The 19,999-nt window shown below is 42.7% G+C and overlaps 1 protein-coding gene across 12 annotated transcripts in view; it reads left to right on the top strand.

The window, feature by feature from the left end:
- The window catches only part of DLGAP2 (DLG associated protein 2), a 406,771-nt gene that overhangs the window by 315,884 nt on the left and 70,888 nt on the right, over positions 1-19,999 (top strand). For all 12 annotated transcript variants that reach the window (XM_083607163.1, XM_083607164.1, XM_083607158.1 and 9 more), the window contains 2 exons: positions 2,832-3,898; positions 15,856-16,067. In XM_083607163.1, coding sequence (XP_083463289.1) covers positions 2,832-3,898; positions 15,856-16,067 — 1,279 coding nt within the window. The remainder of the gene's footprint in view (positions 1-2,831; positions 3,899-15,855; positions 16,068-19,999) is intronic.

The following is a 19,999-nucleotide window of genomic DNA, read 5'->3' as shown; positions in this document are numbered from 1 at the left end:
GCTGCTCTGCTGCTTAAGAAATGTGGGAAAGAATAAAAGGGCATTGAGAGATTTATTTTTCAGGGTTGGTACTGGTGCTTTATTATTATTATTATTATTATTATTATTATTATTATTATTATTACTACAGGGAAATCTAGATGTACTTTTTTCTTTTAAAAACCTATTGGGATGTCAGTTCCTTTATTTTGTGTAGCACGCAAGGCTGCACTTTTGTTTTGCTCAGGAAAAAGAGGTCCAATTACACTTTCAATGAATCCTCTAGAGTCTGAATGGCACCCTAGATTAGAGACGGTTGCCATTCACACGATAGCCAAGAAACTGACGTCATCATCCATTAGATCAGATCCTGTGAGTCCCATCAAATGATACTTCAGTGTCAATCCACTGAAGCTATAGTGTGGCAAGACTGTATTCTCTGGCTTCTATTTCTTTCAGAATCCACTACTTATTTGTATTGCACATTTGCAATAGTTTTCAGTAACTATGTTTTCTCAAGGAAATATGTCAAAAGGCTGCGAAGAAGCCAACATAAAGTATAATCACTGAAATGTATGGCTGCTCTTGTGAAGATTGCTCTCCCAGCTCAGATGCTAATTTCCTTTTGAAAAGTTTAATAAACTGAAATTTTGAGAATTTTAGAATATTTCAATCATTCTGATTTGTTTGCAGAATTTCACAGCTGCAAGATCTTGTATAACACTGAGCAAAAGAATTAATCAAACTCTGAACACAATAGAAACACACTTAATTAGAAGTCATTTTTTTGGTGTTTATTGGGCATTAGATTTCCCTGAAAACTAATGAGGAAAGTTATTAAATGTAGAAGAATCAAATGCTTCTGTAGCATATGTCAACTTTTGCTGGTGAGAAGGCAGGAATTTTATATTTTGCACTTTAACTTTTGAGTCATGTTGATTTCTATGAAAGAGAGTTAAGCACATGTTGAACTCAATCATACCTGTACAGCTTAGTTCTCATAATTTACTCATGCATTCTTTAGTAGGATTTAGTTACTGAGAATGACTTAAATTTGCAGTGCAAACTGTGTCACATTAGCGAGACTGAGCCCTAAAAATTATATCTGTGACACAATCAAGTAGCCTGCTAAACATTTGGATAACCTTATTGGTCAAAATGCTGGCATCCATATGTTTCAACAGACAATCTCTGGGGGTGAAGTCAAACTGCTGAAGAATGTCAGCATCTGCTCACCAGAAACTTGTAACTGCTACCACCCATACCGTTTTTGGTGCTATAGCATCACCAAAGTGATCTCTCTGGGGCACAAGCAGTGTGCAGTGTCTATGGAAGTCCTGGGCTGCCCAAAAGACAAGATCCCCCTCGCTGATTTGAACCAAATGAAAGTAAAGTAATACATTTGGCACCAGCTTGGTGGCAAGAGTTGCTGGAATGAGGCATACAAGATATCTTAGGGTTATATCTGTATTTGTGTAGAGTTTACTCCTTAGCCATTTCTTCTCCTGAAGATCTCCCCACCAAGGCCGTGGGTATGGATTTTTCCTCAGAGTTTACTCCCAAAGCCTTTCTCACAAATAAGTATAACTGCAAGCCAGCAGAGGTTTAGGATCAGAGTTTTCCTTCTCCTAGATAGGCTACCTTCTTAGGTTGATGAGGCCCATCTGTCCCTCATTTCCCTCTAAAGCACATGCAGAAACTGCCTTCTTGACAGTTGGACCCACTGTTAGTCTCGTCTGCTCCATCTGCCAGAGTCTGTCTTTACATGCAAGTCCCTAACTCACTGGGGGTTTGAGACCCATTTACTGCCCTCCCCTGGTTTAGCTAGCCAGGTGGGAACTGAGTGGAGGGTGGGGACCAAAGGTGGACCAACTAACCCAGAAGTAGCATGATGTGTCCCTCAGCAAAGGTACTACCTTGCCCCTAATAATTAGTTCAGTACAGGGTGAAATGTAAAGATACAGGCCAGTGGTGAGAAACCTCCAGCCCACAGGCCTAATTACCGTATTTTTCGTCCCATAGGACGCTCTGTCCCATAGGACGCACCTAGTTTCTTGGGGGGGAAATAAAGGAAAAAAATTGTTCCTTTATTTCCCCCAAAAAAACCAGGTCGGGGAACAGCGGTATGGCGGCGCTGCGCCTCCCCGCTGTCCCCCGAGCTTGTGGGGCTGGCCGATGTCTGCCCGGCACGCGGGGCGCTCTGCTTAAGGGCTCCCAACACTGCGGATGTCTGCCCAGCGCGAGGGGTGCTCTGCTTAAGGGTGTCCCGCACACCGGGCGGCAGGCTGGTATCCGCAGCCTGCCGGAACGCCCGCAGGGCTCCCCACGCTGCGGATGTCTGCCCGGCGTGCTGGGCGGTCGGCTTCAGGGCGCCCCACACGCCGGGTCGACAGGCTGCTATCCGCAGCCTAGGGAGCCCTGCAGGAACTCCCGCGGGCTCCCCAGGCTTGCTGATAGCTTCCTGAAGCCTGGAGAGCGAGAGGGGTCGGTGCGCACCGACCCCTCTCGCTCTCCAAGCTTCAGTGAAAGCCTGTATTTGCCCCATAGGATGCACACAGATTTCCGCTTCATTTTTGGAGGGGAAAAAGTGCGTCCTATAGGGCGAAAAATACGGTAGATCTGCCAGGCCTCCCCATTGCGCCCACGACAGCATTTTGGCCAAGCCATGCTCACCTGCACTGTAGTTGATGTCGTATATCATATAGATTCTTTGTAAACTGTTTGCTAAGTGACTGTAATTTAAGTAATTAAGTAATAGTTGCAGCGCCATTTTTTCTTTGTAGTACACCTTTAAGACTGTTGTTGCATTTCTCCTATCTGACTGATACGTGTTCTTTGTGTTCTGTCAACAGACCAGCCATACTCATGGTCTCCTCAGCACTTCGATGAGGAATCATATTCTCCTGTTTCAAGGAACATGAAAGGATTATCTGGCAGTCACAACCAGCCACAGCTATGTTCTGCTCATACTTGTGGTTTAGCATCCCCTGAAGATTGTGAACACCCCCACGACCATCTTCACCATGGCCAGGAGTCAAGGCAATCATATCTTCTCAGCCCCACGGAGAGCTGCCCGATGGACCACCATCGCTGCTCGCCGCGAAGCTCCATCCATTCAGAATGCATGATGATGCCCATGGTTATGGGCGATCATATGTCCAGTAGCACTTTCCCCAGAATGCACTACACCTCACATTACGATACCAGGGACGATTGCACCATGTCTCATGCTAACACTAAGATTAACCGGATCCCTGCCAATCTGCTGGATCAGTTTGAGAAGCAGCTTCCTCTCCACAGGGATGGCTTTCATACTCTGCAGTACCAGAGGACCTCAACGGCCGCCGAACAACGCAGTGAAAGCCCAGGGAGAATACGTCACCTTGTTCATTCAGTCCAAAAACTTTTCACGAAATCTCATTCTTTGGAAGGATCTTCCAAGAGCAATGTCAACGGGACAAAGGGAGATGGCCGAGGAGATGACCACCACCACGGACATCATTCTAAACATAGCAAAAGAAGTAAAAGCAAAGAGCGGAAACCTGAGGGCAAGCATAAAACTGGGATGAGCAGTTGGTGGAGCTCCGATGACAATTTGGATAGTGATAGCACTTACCGAACACCTAGTGTTGTAAACAGGCATCACCCGGACCATATTTCTCATTGCTACCCTGAAGCTCTTCAGGGACATTTTGGGGACCTCTCATTAAAGACTTCTAAAAGTAACAACGATGTGAAGTGCTCGGCCTGTGAAGGGCTTGCGATGGCCCCTGATGGCAAATACATGAAAAGGAGTTCTTGGTCTACGCTTACAGTAAGCCAGGCTAAAGAAGCTTATCGCAAGTCATCTCTTAACCTAGATAAGCCTCTAGTTCATCAGGAAATCAAACCTTCCCTGAGGCCATGCCATTACCTTCAGGTAGGAGCTAAATGTCATATATATATATATATATATATATATATATATATATATATATGGGAACTCACTGTTATAAGACCACTGGAGGGTTGTTGTTGTTGTTTATGTGCCTGCCTTACATGAGTTATTTGCTGTCAAGTTCTCTAGTTTTGCACCTTGGAATAAAACATAAGAACAAGATGTTCAGAATAATCAAAAAGGAAAGAGTAATCAAACTGGGCATGTAATAGATCATCATTTAAACCTAATCCTATTATCATATCACCGCTTTAGTAATTTCGCAAAAAAGCTTCTTCTTTTCTATTTCTATTTTCTATTCTATTTCTTATTTCTTTAAGTTCATGGTATCTTCAGCTGATATCTTGTTGTATTTATTTATTTTTACAAACCCACAAGCATAGACTAGTGATGAGGAGTACCACAAGTCCACTTCCTGCCCTTTCACGAGCTGCTAATCACCAAGCTCCTCCTCAATGGCTTCCCTGAGTGGAGTCTGTGGGGTCTGGGATCTTCCATTGCTGCTGTCTTTGAACAGTGTACATGCTGCATGCATCTAAATTCTGCCTTGCTCAATAAGGGATAAGTACAAACAATGCCTACTGCGTTCAGCTCACCGTGTACAGAATCCCAATACCATCTCTTAAAGCCAGCTGGAAGTGGGTAGGTGGCTTGGGGAGCTCAGAGCAGAGAAAGGGTGCTTAACCTTTTCCCCACATGCCTCTCCTTTGCTACAAACGGCCCCTGCAGGATTATCTGAATGCCCCGGTCCTCCTGCGTTGATTCTTCAACTAATTTCACCTTTCCTAAAGCTGCTTTTAAAGATGCCATTCAGGCTTTGTTACACACACTTGAGTGCAATGCGTAGTCAAGCCCTTCGTTACATCTATTTTGTTCTGATATCAGACGTTTCTGAGGAAAAGGAAATTATAGGAGCAATTCTATGCATACTTAATTGCAAGTCCCGTGGACATGTCTGCCCCCACTTCCCAATATAGTCCTGAGGGATAAACTGACATGACTCAAGTGATTCATAATCAGGAGGATCTCCTATCTGAAGAAGTGTGCATGTATATGAAAGCTTATACCCAGAACAAACTTAGTTGGTCTCTAAGGTACTACTGGACAATTTTTTAATTTATTTATTTTGACTGCGTCAGACCAACACAACTACCTACCTGAATCTAGATCAGGGTTCGGCAACCTAAGGCCCATGGGCTGCAAGTGGCCTATGGGGGTTGTTTAACCGTCCCATGGACCCCCTGCCCGCTCGATCAGCTCCCATGCACCGCGCTAAACCGGCACGGAGCCGATCGAGTGGGGACCACCTTCCATGATGCTGGCCGGCTTCCCATTGGCTGCAGGAAGCTCCTGCAGCCAATGGGAAGCTGCACACACCTCCTCTGCGCCGGAAGGAGCGCCAGAAATAGAGTTTGCGACCCCTGATCTAGATGGATTTCCTGTTGTTGTTTTTCAGTAATTAGCAACTCCATGCTCTTATTTCAAGAAAGTAGCATAGTGTGGGTTGCCAGTACCTAGGGACACGTAGAGCAGGGCAGGAGCGAGGGAAACGGACAGGGTATGCGTGCACATTCAACTGCCCAACAGCATCCGTGTCACCCAGGAAATGGCAGCTGCAGAGATAAGAAAAGAAGAGCTGTTCTGTTATTGGGAGAGGTCCCTGGTTTGCATGGAGAAGCTGTTTTCAACAGAGTCCAGAGATGAAAACACACAGCTATATTGAGGCAGCACCGGGTGTTGAAATTTGCGCCCCTAACAATTTTGTTCCTGGGCCAACTGCCCCACGCTACGCCACTGCTTGAAGATCAGAAAGAGACACTGGAGAGTGAAACTTTAGCCGTCCCACCAGCTTACACATACTATTGTTCTATTTCAGTTGCTGCCTAAATCTGTTATGGGCTTTGTGGGACAAAACGTATGAGCGCCTCTATATCTTTCACTGAGGAGGTAATAGAAGCTTTGAGGAGGGCATTCAGATTAGGGAAATAATGAGGTCTGAAAACCTTTTCCCTGTACTACTTTATTTCAACACAGTTGTGTTGTGCTGCTAATTAGTATTCTTTTTTTTTTTAAAAAAAGCATTTATTATACAATATAGTTACCGCAAAGAAAAGGAAAGAAGATAGCATCAAGCCCATATGGTATCCTGGCCATGGATCTCCCATAGTATATTGAGTGTGGCCCTGCATAAACATGCATATGATTTGGTTGTTAGATCTTATGTTAGAGATGTTAGAGAGTTATGTTGCTCAGTTGTTATCATTCATCATTGTGTTCACACTGCTTAGATTAACCTATCACTGTTTGAGTCATTTGGTCTGCAATGATATTTGCCAATAATGTTTGTCTAATTTATTCAGAAAATGTATAAGGCTTGAATAAATAATCGGATGCAGAGAACTTCTAAGGCTGCTGGATGAACGATGGGAGCTCAGGGTTCCAAAATAATAGGAACAGCAACATTTGCCAGGCTGCTACCAAGAAATACTTGGAAAAGTTTCCTGGCTAGCTAAAAATAATTCACAGAATTTTGAACGTATATTTTAAATAATAATATTAATAAGTTTATTATTTATACCCTGCCCATCTGGCTGGGTTTCCCCAGCTACTCTGGGTAGCTTTCAGCACATAAAAAATTGTAAAACATTAGACATAAAAAAATTCCTGAAACAGGGCTGCCTTCAGGTGTCTTCTAAAAGTCATATACCGTATTTTTCACTCTATAGGACACACCGGACCATAGGACACACCTTGTTTTAGAGGGGGAGAACAAGGAAAAAAAATCTCCCCCTCTCTGCTCAGCGCCCCTTCAGTGAAGCTGCAGGAGAAACAGAGCCTCTTCCATTTCTCCTCCCGCTTGGCTGAAGGGCCGCTGTGCAGCTCTCCCACTCTGCTGAAGCCAGGAGAGTCTTGCTCTCCCAGCTTCAGCAAAAGGAACCCAAAGCCTGTGGAGCGCAGCAGGAACTCGCAGACTTCAGGTTCCTTTTGCTGAAGCCGGGAGAGCAAGACTCTCCCGGCTTCAGCGAAAGGAACCTGAAGCCTCCGGAGCGCAGCGGGAACTCACACTGCTCTCCAAAGGCTTCAGACAGCTATCCCTGAAGCCTGGAGAGCGAGAGGGGTCGGTGTGCACTGACCCCTCTCGCTCTCCAAGCTTCAGCGAAAGCAACGCGAAGCCTCCAGAGCATGGAGGGAGCGCTCCCTCTGCGCTTCGGAGGCTTTGCTTTGCTATCACTGAAGCCAAGGAGCCTGCATTTGCTTCATAGGACACACACACATTTCCCCTTAATTTTTGGAGGGGGGAAAGTGTATCCTATAGAGCGAAAAATACGGTAGTTGTTCATTTCCTTGATATCTGATGGAAAGGTGTTCCACAGGGCAGGCGCCACTACCAAGAAGGCCCTCTGCCTGGTTTAAATGTTAGTTTTGAAAACAACAGTGCACCATCCTCTTAATAGTAAATTTGAACCCAAAAGAAACCAACACTTCAATTTGTGATATTTGAATGCTCATCACTGGGACAAACAATGTACTCAAAGGCACCGTGCACAACAGAAGATTACAAAGTAGCTGCTGGAATGCTAAATCATGCATATGGTATATATTCAGTATTATTCTGATGTCATGATTCAGAATGAAAAAACTGTCAATTTAGAAAATAAAAAAATGGAAGGTGGAGTAAATGGGCTGAATCTATCAGAATTATAGGTGTCCACAGAAATAGTTCAGGGAGTAGGGGCAAGCTCTTTGATGTGCAGCTGCAGATTGCTGGCTTGAGTATTGGCAGTCTTTCTACAACTCAACTCCATGTACCATTACATGTTGCTGAAGAGAAACAACAAGGAACAATGTTGGGTTGTGCCTGCTGGTGATTTATTGTATTGCATGAGATTATACATTTCAGAACGAATTTCCAACAAATTTCTCTGTTTGTCCATTTAACAGTAACAGTGTGAGGCACTTAAAAGATGTACAGCTTCAATTTGTCCACTGAACAGCATTACTGTGTGAATCTAAACCAAATTAAAAATTCTTAAGGCTGAAATTCAGACCCTTTACACCGAATCTGCCTTAGTTGTGGTGAATGCCTGACGTAAGGCCTGAAACCAATGCTTGTCTGTCCATACAGTAAAGGAAATTATAATGCAAAATGGATTGGAATCTTTGAGGGTCTGGGGTGAAATGCTCCATAACTTTAATTTGTAAATTTCCCCTTGGGAGATGTATTCAACTTTTCCTCTATGGACACTCAACAACACTCGACCAAAAGCCAGAATTCATTGTTCACTCATTGTTGAACATATACATGTCTTCCATCCTGCCCAAAGTGCTAAGGGATCATTTACCAGTGCATGGTGTAACCGAGAAGGAACGTGCCATAAGGATAGCCATAACAGGAAACAGTTTGGCATGGTCCAGTCATTCAGTAAGGCTCATGTTGCCTATGGCACACAATAATAGATGTATTTCTTTGGTAAGCAGGTTGGTAATGAGTCCTCAGCAAGGTTATAAGCAAATACAGGCAGCCATGTAGATGGACTGCTCATAGAACTATTCTGTGGATTGGTTGGGATGAGGGACAGCATTTTTTCTGTTGCATGGATTGTCTGGGTGCTTTAAGTTCTACATGCACTGACATATCTCTATAATTATGCTAAAGGTCTCCTCATTAGCTTCCCGTGGATGTTTCATTATTTCCAGAAACACTTGTATATGTGCTCTCCTTCCCATTATATCCAACTTCACAGATTGCACAGCTTGGGTGACAGATTCCAGGATCAAATAATATTTGCTTATAATCACAAGACAATTGATGAAAGTTGATGTTTGTGATGTGCACAACATGAAAGTTGTCTTGTCTTCATGTCGCTTAATCTAGTGCTAATTGCTTGAATTGCAACACAGTGCTTATGTAAGTTTCTGTCAACACACAGATACTCTTGTATTTTTGAGTGCACTGTGTTTTACATAGCTATGGTATGTTGGATATTAGATGCCATCACTGGATGTTCTCACGGGAAAATTTAAGATGGCTTTAGTTGGGCCAACTGTAGTACAAACATCAGTTACACAGCTAGGATAATCTATTGTGTGATTAATTCTGTGAGATGAGGAGTGGACAAAGGTTGCCTGAGTATACAGTAGATTGCCCTGATTTGTGCTTGAACCCCATATTCCTTTCTTACCATGGTTGAACAACCATTGTATTCTTGTCCAATTAACATTGAGATCCAGTCCAAAGTCAGAACTAGTATTGAGACTGAAAGGAACTCAATAAATTCCTCATGTACAGATGTATTTCCATCACTTCTTCCACAAATCGTACACCTAGAGACAGTTGTTCCACACCAGAAAGACCTGCTGTTTCATCTTCTAAAACTGAGTACCTCATGCAAGCATTAGCCTTCATAACAGTATCTTCCATCAAAAGTTGGCCACACCCTGCAGATGTCTAATTAACATTGCTTGCTCCAGTATCCAAAAGTTCATGCTTTTTTAAAAAAACAAAAACATCCCCTGCCTCATCATGAAGACTGTAAAAGGTCCACCATGTTAGCTGTGGAACTGGTCTTACCATGAAGAGCAAGGTCCTGTAACACACAATACATATGTGTTGATATACAATGGTTGATATTTTAGAGTGCTTGTTTTATTTTATATCACTTGCATATGGCTTATTAAGTTGTTGTTCAGTTGACATCTTTTTCCTGTTCGTGACAGAAAGGAAGTTAGAAGCATCTTCATGTGAACCACTATGCCATCCATTTGTGAGTGCTCTCTTGTAGCTTTATTGAAGTCTTCGTACTTGGTACAAACTTTGGTGATCAGTGTGCCCCGTACTGCTCATAAATTGCAATGATGGCATATAAAACAGCAGAGAATTCTAGCCAGTGATAATATTTAGAAACCCTTGGACCCGTATTATCATGCCTGAATTGATTACTTTCTGTAGGAATTCAGCGTTGTGTAAACAACTAAAACTTTTGCAAATCTGATGGAGGATTTGTTTTTTTACATGTAGTTCCCTATATCCAGCTTTTCTGTTGCAGTGTTCTCATGCCCTGACCTTGCCTGTACCTAGATATTTTCTGCTTCTTTTGTGGCAGACACAATGTGTGCTATTTACATGATTACACTGGTACCTTGGTTCTCAAACACCTTGGTACTCAAACAACTTGGAACCCAAACACTGCAAGCCTGGAATTAAGTGTTAAATTTTGTAAACTTTTTTTGGAAGCTGAACATGCTCCGTTTTGAGTGTTACACTTCCGATTTGAGTGTTACACTGAGGTCTGTCTGTTTTTGCTATTTATTTTGCGTTTTTGTGGCTTTTTTGTTTTTGTGACTGTGTGGAACCCGGTTCAGCTACTGATTGATTGGTTTTGTGACTGCAGTGCATTGTTTACTGTTTTCATTTTATGGATCATTGTTCTCGTTAGATAGCAAAATTCATGTTAAATTGCTATTTTAGGGGTTGTTTTTAAAAGTCTGGAACGGATTAATCCGTTTTGCATTACTTTCTATGGGAAAGCGCGCCTTGGTTTTGGACCACTTTGGTTTTGGAATAGACTTCCGGAATGGATTAAGTTTGAGAACCAAGGTACCACTGTACTGATGAAGTAGTACTATACAATTCTATGATTCTATGTCAGCTTGGATAGTATGTTCAGTATGTTTCTGGGGCTCCCTGGCTGTTGTCTGCTTTTTGGAATAGAGCACACCTGGAGGAAGTTTAAAAAACACTTCAAAGAAACGTACAAACAGAAAGGAAGTAGTAAACTTCCTCCCACCATCACTACTCCCGCTAACATTTGGGAAATGCAATGCTAATACACTATTGACTTTCATTTTAAAGTAATCTTGCCTATATATGAATGAATGACTCAGCCTGAAAATAAGCACATCCACTAAAAAGAAATACTGTTTTCTTAGCTCCCACTTCCAAATAATAACTCTGAGTTTCTCCTCATACAGATACTAATCCAACGATCACATTGAGAGCACATTTCCTAACATAAAGTCAATGAACGTATTTTTAAAGTAATGATCACTCAATAATCCGACAGATAGTGATTGTCTTGAACCTTTCCAAATATAAGACATTTTATACCAGGCAGAAATCTCTGGGTTCAATGTACATGCATATGGCATAGGACATGAAGGGTTAAAAAACACACACTATAGAATAAAACTGATGTTCAGCCTTAAGTTTGTATGTGTTTTGAAGTGGTTTGTAACTATTATGATGCAGACATTGCTTCTGTCATGAGTTTCGCATGCTGGACGTCAAGCACTATAATGTCATACAGAGTCCTTTGTGTGTTAAACTGTATTTATATAAAGATTTAATATCTGGGACAGGAAATGGCTTTTTAAAGAAATCATAGATATCAACACTTGTTACAAGTAGGTAATCAGAGTAATTATTCCCAGTTAGCAGATGCAAACTCTTCAGAGGGGAATTTTAGGCACCAATAACTATTTACACAAGCTAAAAGGCACTTTGATGATTTTCAGTGCAAGTAGACAGATATTTGCTGCTGATCTGGAAGAGAGAGAGAGAGAGAGAGAGAGAGAGAGAGAGAGAGAGAGAGAGAGAGAGAGAGATGTGGTATAATAGTCCTTTGAAGTATATTGCATTATACTTCAAAGAGTATAATAAGAGTATAGTAAGAGAAGAATTGCCATACTGAAGGGGCTGAATTCTTAAGTAACATTTCAGATATAAAAATGACCATGATCTAACTGTGGGACAAGCATATGAATTTAATTTCTGTAGGTGTGTTGACATATGTTTGTAGCTTGTTTCTAATGTGTGTCCCTGGTGGGAGCATCATACAGAAAGCCAAATAGGAAAGATAGCATAGGGATGATTCATGTAAAGGTCTATTCATACTATATTAATACAGTGGTACCTCAGGTTAAGAACTTAATTTGTTCCGGAGGTCCGTTCTTAACCTGAAACTGCTCTTAACCTGAGGTACCACTTTAGCTAATGGGGCCTCCCGCTGCCGCCACACGATTTCTGTTCTCAAACTGAAGCAAAATTCTTAACCCGAGGTACTATTTCTGGGTTAGCAGAGTCTGTAACCTGAAGCATCTGTAACCCGAGGTACCACTATATAGAAAACGCAAACTTTATTGCAGATGTGGCTAACATGGTGCCCTCTAAATATTTTGGACTCCAATTCCCATTATCCCTCACCATTGGCCACACTAGCTGGGCTGATGGGAATTGTAATCTACAATGTCCAGAGGGCAACCCCTGCTTTATCAGATGCCCAAAGCAAGCAAACCTGCTCCCTTGCATTAGGACACAATTCATGCCAATTAAAAGCAGCGGAAGCTGTAGCTGAATCGGATGTGGGTTCCCATAAAGCATGTACAGTATCAAGCAATATACAGGCAGCTCCTCATTTATGTGGGGGTTAGGTTCTGGGCCTCCGCATGTGTAACTAAAACTGTGTATATTGGGAGCACCCTGGAGAGTCCTCCTGGCTCACAAGGTGACCTTCCCCAGAGCCCAAAGTGGACATCTGGTGCTGAAGAAGGCAGGGAGTGTCTCCCTCCTGCTGCAACCAGCTCCCCTCTCCGCTGTTCTCCCAGAACACAGAGAGAAATGAAAATGGCAGAACAAAGAGAGACAAGACGAAGGAGTCTTAGGCTGCTGGGGAAGGAACCAGGGAAGGAACCTTAGAGACGCTTGGGAAGGCAGGGACCTTTGGTCCTCACAACTGGCTCACTGGGGCAAGACCTACTGGCAAGAGTTGCTGTGATCACTAGACTTGCACTCTTTGGGTTTCTTTGAATAAAGTGTTAACTGACACTGGGTGTTTTATTGCTGACTTGCCCCTGACTCCGGCCCTTGACAGGAAGCTGTTCCACAGCAAGCAAGTTGAGATGACATGGATTTGCACAAAGGCCATTTCGATAAAGGCCATACAAATTACCTGCGTTCTAGAGAGGACTACTGGTAGATTAGCTGAGGCACAGCAGAATACTTGACTAAAGTAGCTCTTCCTAACACGAACCATGCCTGTTGTTCTTTTCCAAATTCAGTTCAACAGTTCTGTTCACTTAAAGTGAAAGAGACTTAAAACTTCCTTGCTGCACTTGTGAAAAAGTTTGCAGTCCTATATCAGCCTAGATATTCTCTATTGCCTGCCAGCTGAGAAACAGCATAGATGCAAGTGCTTTATAAATCGGAGATTAATTAAGTGTGAATGCGATTATGAGTGAATCTGAGTGTATATGTGTTACATTAAGTGTGGGTGAGTGGCGACTCCTACCTCGCTGTGGCCAACAGCCACCTACTGCCACATGTAGCCCACAGGCACAAAATAGTTGCTTGCCCCTGATTAGGGTCAAATAATAAAAACCTATGATGATAAAGAACCATTTATGTAAAGAATCATTTATGTATATCTACAATGAGCACTGGACGTGTGCAAATGCAGGTCTAGATGCAGCACAGTGCCATTTCCAATCTTACCTGGATCTTAGTTCATTCTGAATTATGTGACAGTCCTTTGAATTATATGACCACCATGTAATTACTCAGTCATAACTGCTCGATAGCTAGCAAAGTTCATCACCACTCTCATGTTCTCTTCAGTACTGAGCTGACATCCACTGATTCCAAATATAATGCAAGGGAATTAATTGAGATTCTACTAATCAGGCAGGTATTTCAAAAATGAAACATAAAAGTGTTAAACTCTCTATGGGGTAGTTTTAGAATTGGTACTTTTTTTGCAGCAAAATAGATTCCTAGGTAGCATGAATATATCTTCCCTTATTAAGAAAAGTCATTATTCATGGTATCCTTGCCTTTTATGAATTGCGGTGTCCTAGCCTTTTGGGAGAAGATTTCAGACCACCAGCAACTCTGTTTCAAGATGCTAACTTATTTTCTGTATTTATATAACTACCCATAACACAAAACCTATCCTCAATTAACATTAAGTGACTTGGTTCCAGTGCTCTCCGTGTACAAGTGAGACAGACATGCACTTTTTTTGCCTAGTAACTGCAACCATTGATCAGGGTCAGGGCTTTTACCCAGAATGGATAAGGTATCAGTCAGGTTCTGTAGTTCCTTTTAGCTCAAGGAGGGCTTCACGTGTGACACCTTCAAGGTATCCAGAAACATCAGTATGCACCTGGATGCATATCTTATTGAAAGTAATACAAGGCTGGGAGGTGCTATCAGAGGCGGAGCTAGCTGCTCCGGTACCCAGGGGCAGGGGCATGGGACCAGGGCAAGCATCCCATGGGGGCGGAGCGAGCCACCGGGGGCATGGAGCGAGCCGCCCATGGCAGGCTACTTTCTGGGTGGGGGTGGCAGCCGCACCACTTTGCCAGCAGCCTTACTACCTTCCCACTTCCCTTTTACAGCTCGGGGGAGGCTTCCCCCGAGAGAGCCAGTGTGGTGTAGTGGTTAAGAGCGGTATAATCTCATAATTCTGGGGAACCGGGTTCGCGTCTCCGCTCCTCCACATGCAGCTGCTGGGTGACCTTGGGCTAGTCACACTTCTTTGAAGTCTCTCAGCCCCACTCACCTCACAGAGTGTTTGTTGTGGGGGAGGAAGGGAAAGGAGAATGTTAGCCGCTTTGAGACTTCTGAAGGGGAGTGAAAGGCGGGATATCAAATCCAAACTCTTCTTCTTCTTCTTCCCCCCCAGGAGCAGGGGACAATGGTGTGTCACCTGCCCACAACTCCCAAGCCTCCCCCGAGCCGTCAAAATGAAGGGGGAAGGGGAGGAAGGCCGCCGACAAGGTGGTGCAGCTCTGCCCCTTCCCCCAACAGCTCAGGGTAGGCTTGGGAGTCGCAGGTGGGTGGTGCACCGAATGCCACTCCCCTCAGTGATGACACCCAGGGCGAACCACGCCCTTCCTCCGCCCTGGGTACTATTTACTCTTGGGTGTGTATCTGTTTCATGTGCACAGTCCAAGAAGTGCTACAAGCATGGAAGACTGCTTCTGTTCCAGTGTATCTCCTTAGTTGGTTCAGGGCAAAGAAGAAAGGGATGGAGAGAAGAAGGTTTAAGGGACGAGAAACAAACCCTTCTTTGCCCCACCCTTCATCTGAATTTATTCCAAACAAAACTCTAGGGGGGGAAGCTAAGGTGTAAGCAAACTTTATTTCTTTCCTATGATTCCATTAATGTTATTCCATATTTCAGAAAGTGAAAATTTGGACTGAAAAGTTGTTGAGCTTTTTTACCCACGGAAATCACCACTTCTGATATGAGTTGCCATATGTCCAGATTTTCCCGGACATTAAAGGGACTCCCACCTGAACACAATTCCCAATGGCCAAATCCTGGACATGTCCGGGATAATCCGGACATATGGCAACCCTATTTATCAAAAACTTGGTCACTCATTAATTGACAATCGCACACCACTGCAATTCATTCACCAAGGCATCATGAAGTGTAGTTCCCAGATGTTTGAGCCTTCACTCTAGTTTCTGACTTTTTATACATTACGGACATATCAGAATGCAGGTTTCCTGGGTCTTAGCGTTCATTGGTTTCTCTGAAAGCTGCTAAAAGGCAAATCAAGATTTCCAGTTACCAAATAAAAACTTAACATGGTTGACAATGTACAGAGCAAGTTGTCGCAGCAAACTGATGTGACGAGGAGAACTTTACGACACATCTGCATCTTTTGTGACACTGGGTGGTAGAGTCTCCCCATTCTGTGCCACTACGGCATAGGTTGCCACTTGTTAAATACTTCTTGTCTGCATTCACCTCACGTCAAATGCAACAGAATGGTAACGGCTTCATACCTTAACGGCCCGATTAAACTGTCTCTTTTATGTAATGACGAATGCTTATTCCTTCTTCATCATAAATGTTTGTTCTTAAAAGGGTTCCATGGCAAGATGAGATTTATTTCTCTTTTGTGCTTGTTGTAATATACTGTACCAGGTGCCTCAAGATGAATGGGGAGGGTACCCTGCTGGTGGTAAAGATGAGGAGATTCCCTGCAGAAGGATGAGAAGTGGAAGTTATATTAAAGCCATGGGAGATGAGGAGAGTGGAGATTCCGACACTAGCCCCAAAACATCACCAAAGGTAGCAGTCCATCCGGAGTCATTGTTAAAATCTATCGGACAAAGAGCTCTTGGAGACCACCAAAAGTAAGCCTCTCAAAGCTTTTTCCTACGTTTCATTAATGTGAGTTTCATTGACTCGAACTACATTTCCTTCTGCAGTTTCTTCATATTCTGCCACAACTGAAAGAAAATGTTAGCTGTACTTATTCTGACTTTCCCCATTTAAGTGGGTGGTTCTATTTCTAGCAGAAGGGGGGGGGACCCAATTCCTGTGCCCTATAATAAATAGCAAACATCTTATATAGTTTACTATATTTCTAACAGAAAAGATCTATGTGCTGTGAAATAAAACTGACAGTAATTGGAAAGACAATGGCATTTTTAGTAAAGTGGAAAAACAGAGTAGCCTTCTATTTAATGTGCATCCCTTAAATATATCCTGAAGAACATATGAATATATACAAATTAATTTTTCAAGCTAGGAAGAACAAGATGTGATGGGGAGGGGGCAAGCCCACAGGAAACTAATTTTTCATTTATATATTTAGCATTGTGTTGTGTGGGATGGATTCAACTTTCCTATCAGCTCTTCCTGTTTCAGTATCTATAAATTGACTGTGAACATGGTAACACATAAATGTGACCTCTCCAGGGCTCAAGCCTGGGCATTGTGTATGGAGGTCATAGGCTGCCCAGACCACAAGTGCCCCTACTCTGCCTCACTGATGTGGTCCAAAGGAAAGCAGAGTAATACGTTTGGCACCAGCTTTGCTGCAGGTGTTGACAGAGTATAGGCTTACAAGGTGCCATCCAACCATCTCAGGGACTCCGGATTTGTGTCTGCTTGCATCTTAGCTTTTTCTTCTCCTGAAGATGTCCCCTGCAAAGCAGTGGAGGTTTAGGATCAGAGTTTTCCTTTTTCTAGATGGGCTACCTTCCCTCACATGCAGAAATTGCCTTCTTCACCATTGGACCCACTATTGGTCTTTTTCTCTCAATCCACTGGAGCCTGTCTTTGCATTGCAGGGGATAGACTAATTGAACAAGAGGGGGATGTAGCAAAGCAGAGTACATGTAAAGTTTAAGGGGGAAAGTATGCCCAGAACTTCTACATTCTCAAGCAGCAGTCTGTTTTCAGATACAGAGGGAGGGGAGCTGGCTGAGTCGATCTTTCTCTCATCCCCATCAGAGGAGATTCCCCAGGAGTGGAGAGTCAGTCTTTGAGCTCAAGCCTGAGACTGGTAGCATGGAACCTGAAGCCCTGAAAGATGCTAAGCTTTAGGCCTGATGGCTGTCTATTTTAAAAATCTTGACTCCTCATTCATGGGTATGGAATCAAGGCACAGAAAGTTATTAGGAATTGTTTGGAGTTTGGTCTTTGTTGGGGCAAGTTCCTTGGATACAGTCAGCTGTCCATAGTCCTGCAAGGTGTACATTATACCATCTTACTTATCCTGAAGCCCAGGGAACCCAATAAAGAGTATCTTGATTTCCACCTTTCAAAGTCTCTGTCCTGTGCTATATTTCTGCCCAATTCCACAGCACTTTAAAAAGCCCTATTATACCAACAGAAAGGTTATTGTGTAGGAGGCTAGGATTTTGAGAAGCTAATGACACAACCATTTTTATTTCAGTTTCAGGGCCTAGTGTTTATTTTTCTTTCAGATGGTCATCTCAAATGAACTAAATGTTAGTGACAGAAGAGATGGGGGAGAGGGTTTTTTTGTTTGGTTTGGTTTCTTGGAAAAGACAAATTCTGCCCTTTATGAATAGCTCTGCTTGGAAAGAAAGTGAACTACTATCTTTCTCTGAGTTTCATTTGGAGACTTAAATCACTGAGAGGCCAATTCCACCAGATACTTTATATACGGTGGAATTCAACGCCACGCTAATACAACCATCAAAGCAAGCACTCACCCAACAAAACAATCTCCCTTTTCCTTCCCCACATGTGCTGTTCTGGGTGTTCTTCTGACCCTCTGGAACCTAATTGGGGGTTGCAATGGGATGAAAGGGAGAAAAGTCCTGTTGTGCCAACAGGACTTGTGCTGGTTCCTGCTCTCAGGAATATTTAGTTGAATCCAGTCCTTAATAAAGTTAATAATTATTACAAAAGTCCAAAATAATAGTCAAGAAAAGGAGAGATTGCTAAGCACAAATGATACATCACATGGGCTTTATACGCTAGAATGTCTTTTTAGAATAGCATCTGAGATTGCAGCGCTGGGATCATTGTTCACATTGCAGAGAAAGACCATTCTATATTTCATACTCTACTTAATGTATCATACTGTGTTTTATGTATTTTGTTTTCTTTCCTCCTTCTCAACTGGTTATTGACTGAAATAAATACTAGCCCATGTCAGAGGTAGAGTTCATTGGTAAGTGGTTACTCCTGGAAAGAAGTTGTCTTCTAGAATTTAAGAAGAGCAAACCCTCCTCTGTTTATCTGAGAGAGCAGCATTTAGGGATTCACAACATAATCCCTGTATGCAGAATGAATAAGGCAAAGGCTTTTAAATAGAATTATTGAATAAACTAACACATGTAGTTGTGTTAATGACAATCTGTACACTGTAATAATACACAAAATACAATATAGATTATGTTGATTGCTTAATGTGTCATTTGATGCAAAAGAAAAGCTAATTCTTCCTAAATTAATTTTCACAATTACCAGCCCTGTGTTTTATCCTAATAGAATCTTTCTTGAGTGTTTGCTTCTGTAAGGATAGCATTATAACAGGAAGAATGGTAAATGTCTTTGAAGGAGAAAAACTTAAAGAAAAAGGTCTACCATGGTTCAGTGATTAGTTTCATAGAATGAGGTGGAAAAAACAAGCTGCTCTTCTCCTACAGCAATCTCATTTTATTAACTTAATTTTCTATTACCCAGCTTTTTTTATAGAAGAGGGAAACATGCAGCTGCCTTCCTAGGTACAAAACACTTTCATTTAATTTGACACAAAGCCTGATCTCATCTAGTCAGACCAAAAGCGATAGTTGCAGGATTAGCCAAAGTTTGGGCTGCATATAAATTACCTTGAATTGCAGGTACTTCTAAATGAAATACTGTATGGAGTTTCTTTCATTGCTCCTGATTTCTCTTTGCCATACACCCTAATATGGATTATATGTATATTTTCTGTCCTCTGCTATGTAGAATATATTCAAATATTATCAAATTCATTTTACAAAAGTTTGTTTATATTTATTTATTTATTTTACTCTATTTATAACCCATCCTTCATATAGATTCCAGGGCAGGTAACAGTAGTGTTGGGACGTGGGTAGCGCTGTGGGATAAACCACAGAGCCTACGGCTTGCCAATCAGAAGGTCGGTGGTTCGAATCCCTACGACGGGGTGAGCTCCCGTTGCTCGGTCCCTGCTCCTGCCCACTTAGCAGTTCAAAAGCACGCCAAAGTGCAAGTAGATAAATAGGTACCGCTCTGGCGGGAAGGTAAACGGCGTTTCTGTGTACGGCTCTGGTTTGCCTAAGTGAGCTAAGTGGCTTAGTCATGCTGGCCACATGACCTGGAAGCTGTACGCCGGCTCCCTCGGCCAGTAAAGTGAGATGAGCGCCGCAACCCCAGAGTCGTCCGTGACTGGACCTAACGGTCAGGGGTCCCTTTACCTTTTAACAGTAGTGTTAAAGCAACCAACCACAGTAAAATGCAGTTCAGATAATCTAATAAAACCAACTCTATGATGATATGATTTCTAATGAAATCCAATAACAGCAGCAGAAAATGATGGGGAGAGGGCAGCTATCATTATGGAGTTCATTATATGAGCACCAGCCTGTTCTGGCATGTAGGTTTAGACTTGGGAACGCAAGTTAGAGCCCAGGCTGCAGTAGTAGCTAGGAGCTGGTTTTGCCAATTTCATGTGGTGTGCAGACTGTGGACCTTTCTGTCAAACTTAACTGGAACGTTTCGTTTTCTTGAGGCGATCATAGTGTACCATACTCTGCCCTTGATGATGGTTCAGAAGCTTCAGAAGTAGGATAATGCA

The sequence above is a fragment of the Podarcis filfolensis genome, assembly GCF_964270895.1.
Source record: "Podarcis filfolensis genome assembly, chromosome: 3".
NCBI lineage: Eukaryota > Metazoa > Chordata > Lepidosauria > Squamata > Lacertidae > Podarcis > Podarcis filfolensis.
This window is presented reverse-complemented; position numbering and strand designations above follow the sequence as displayed.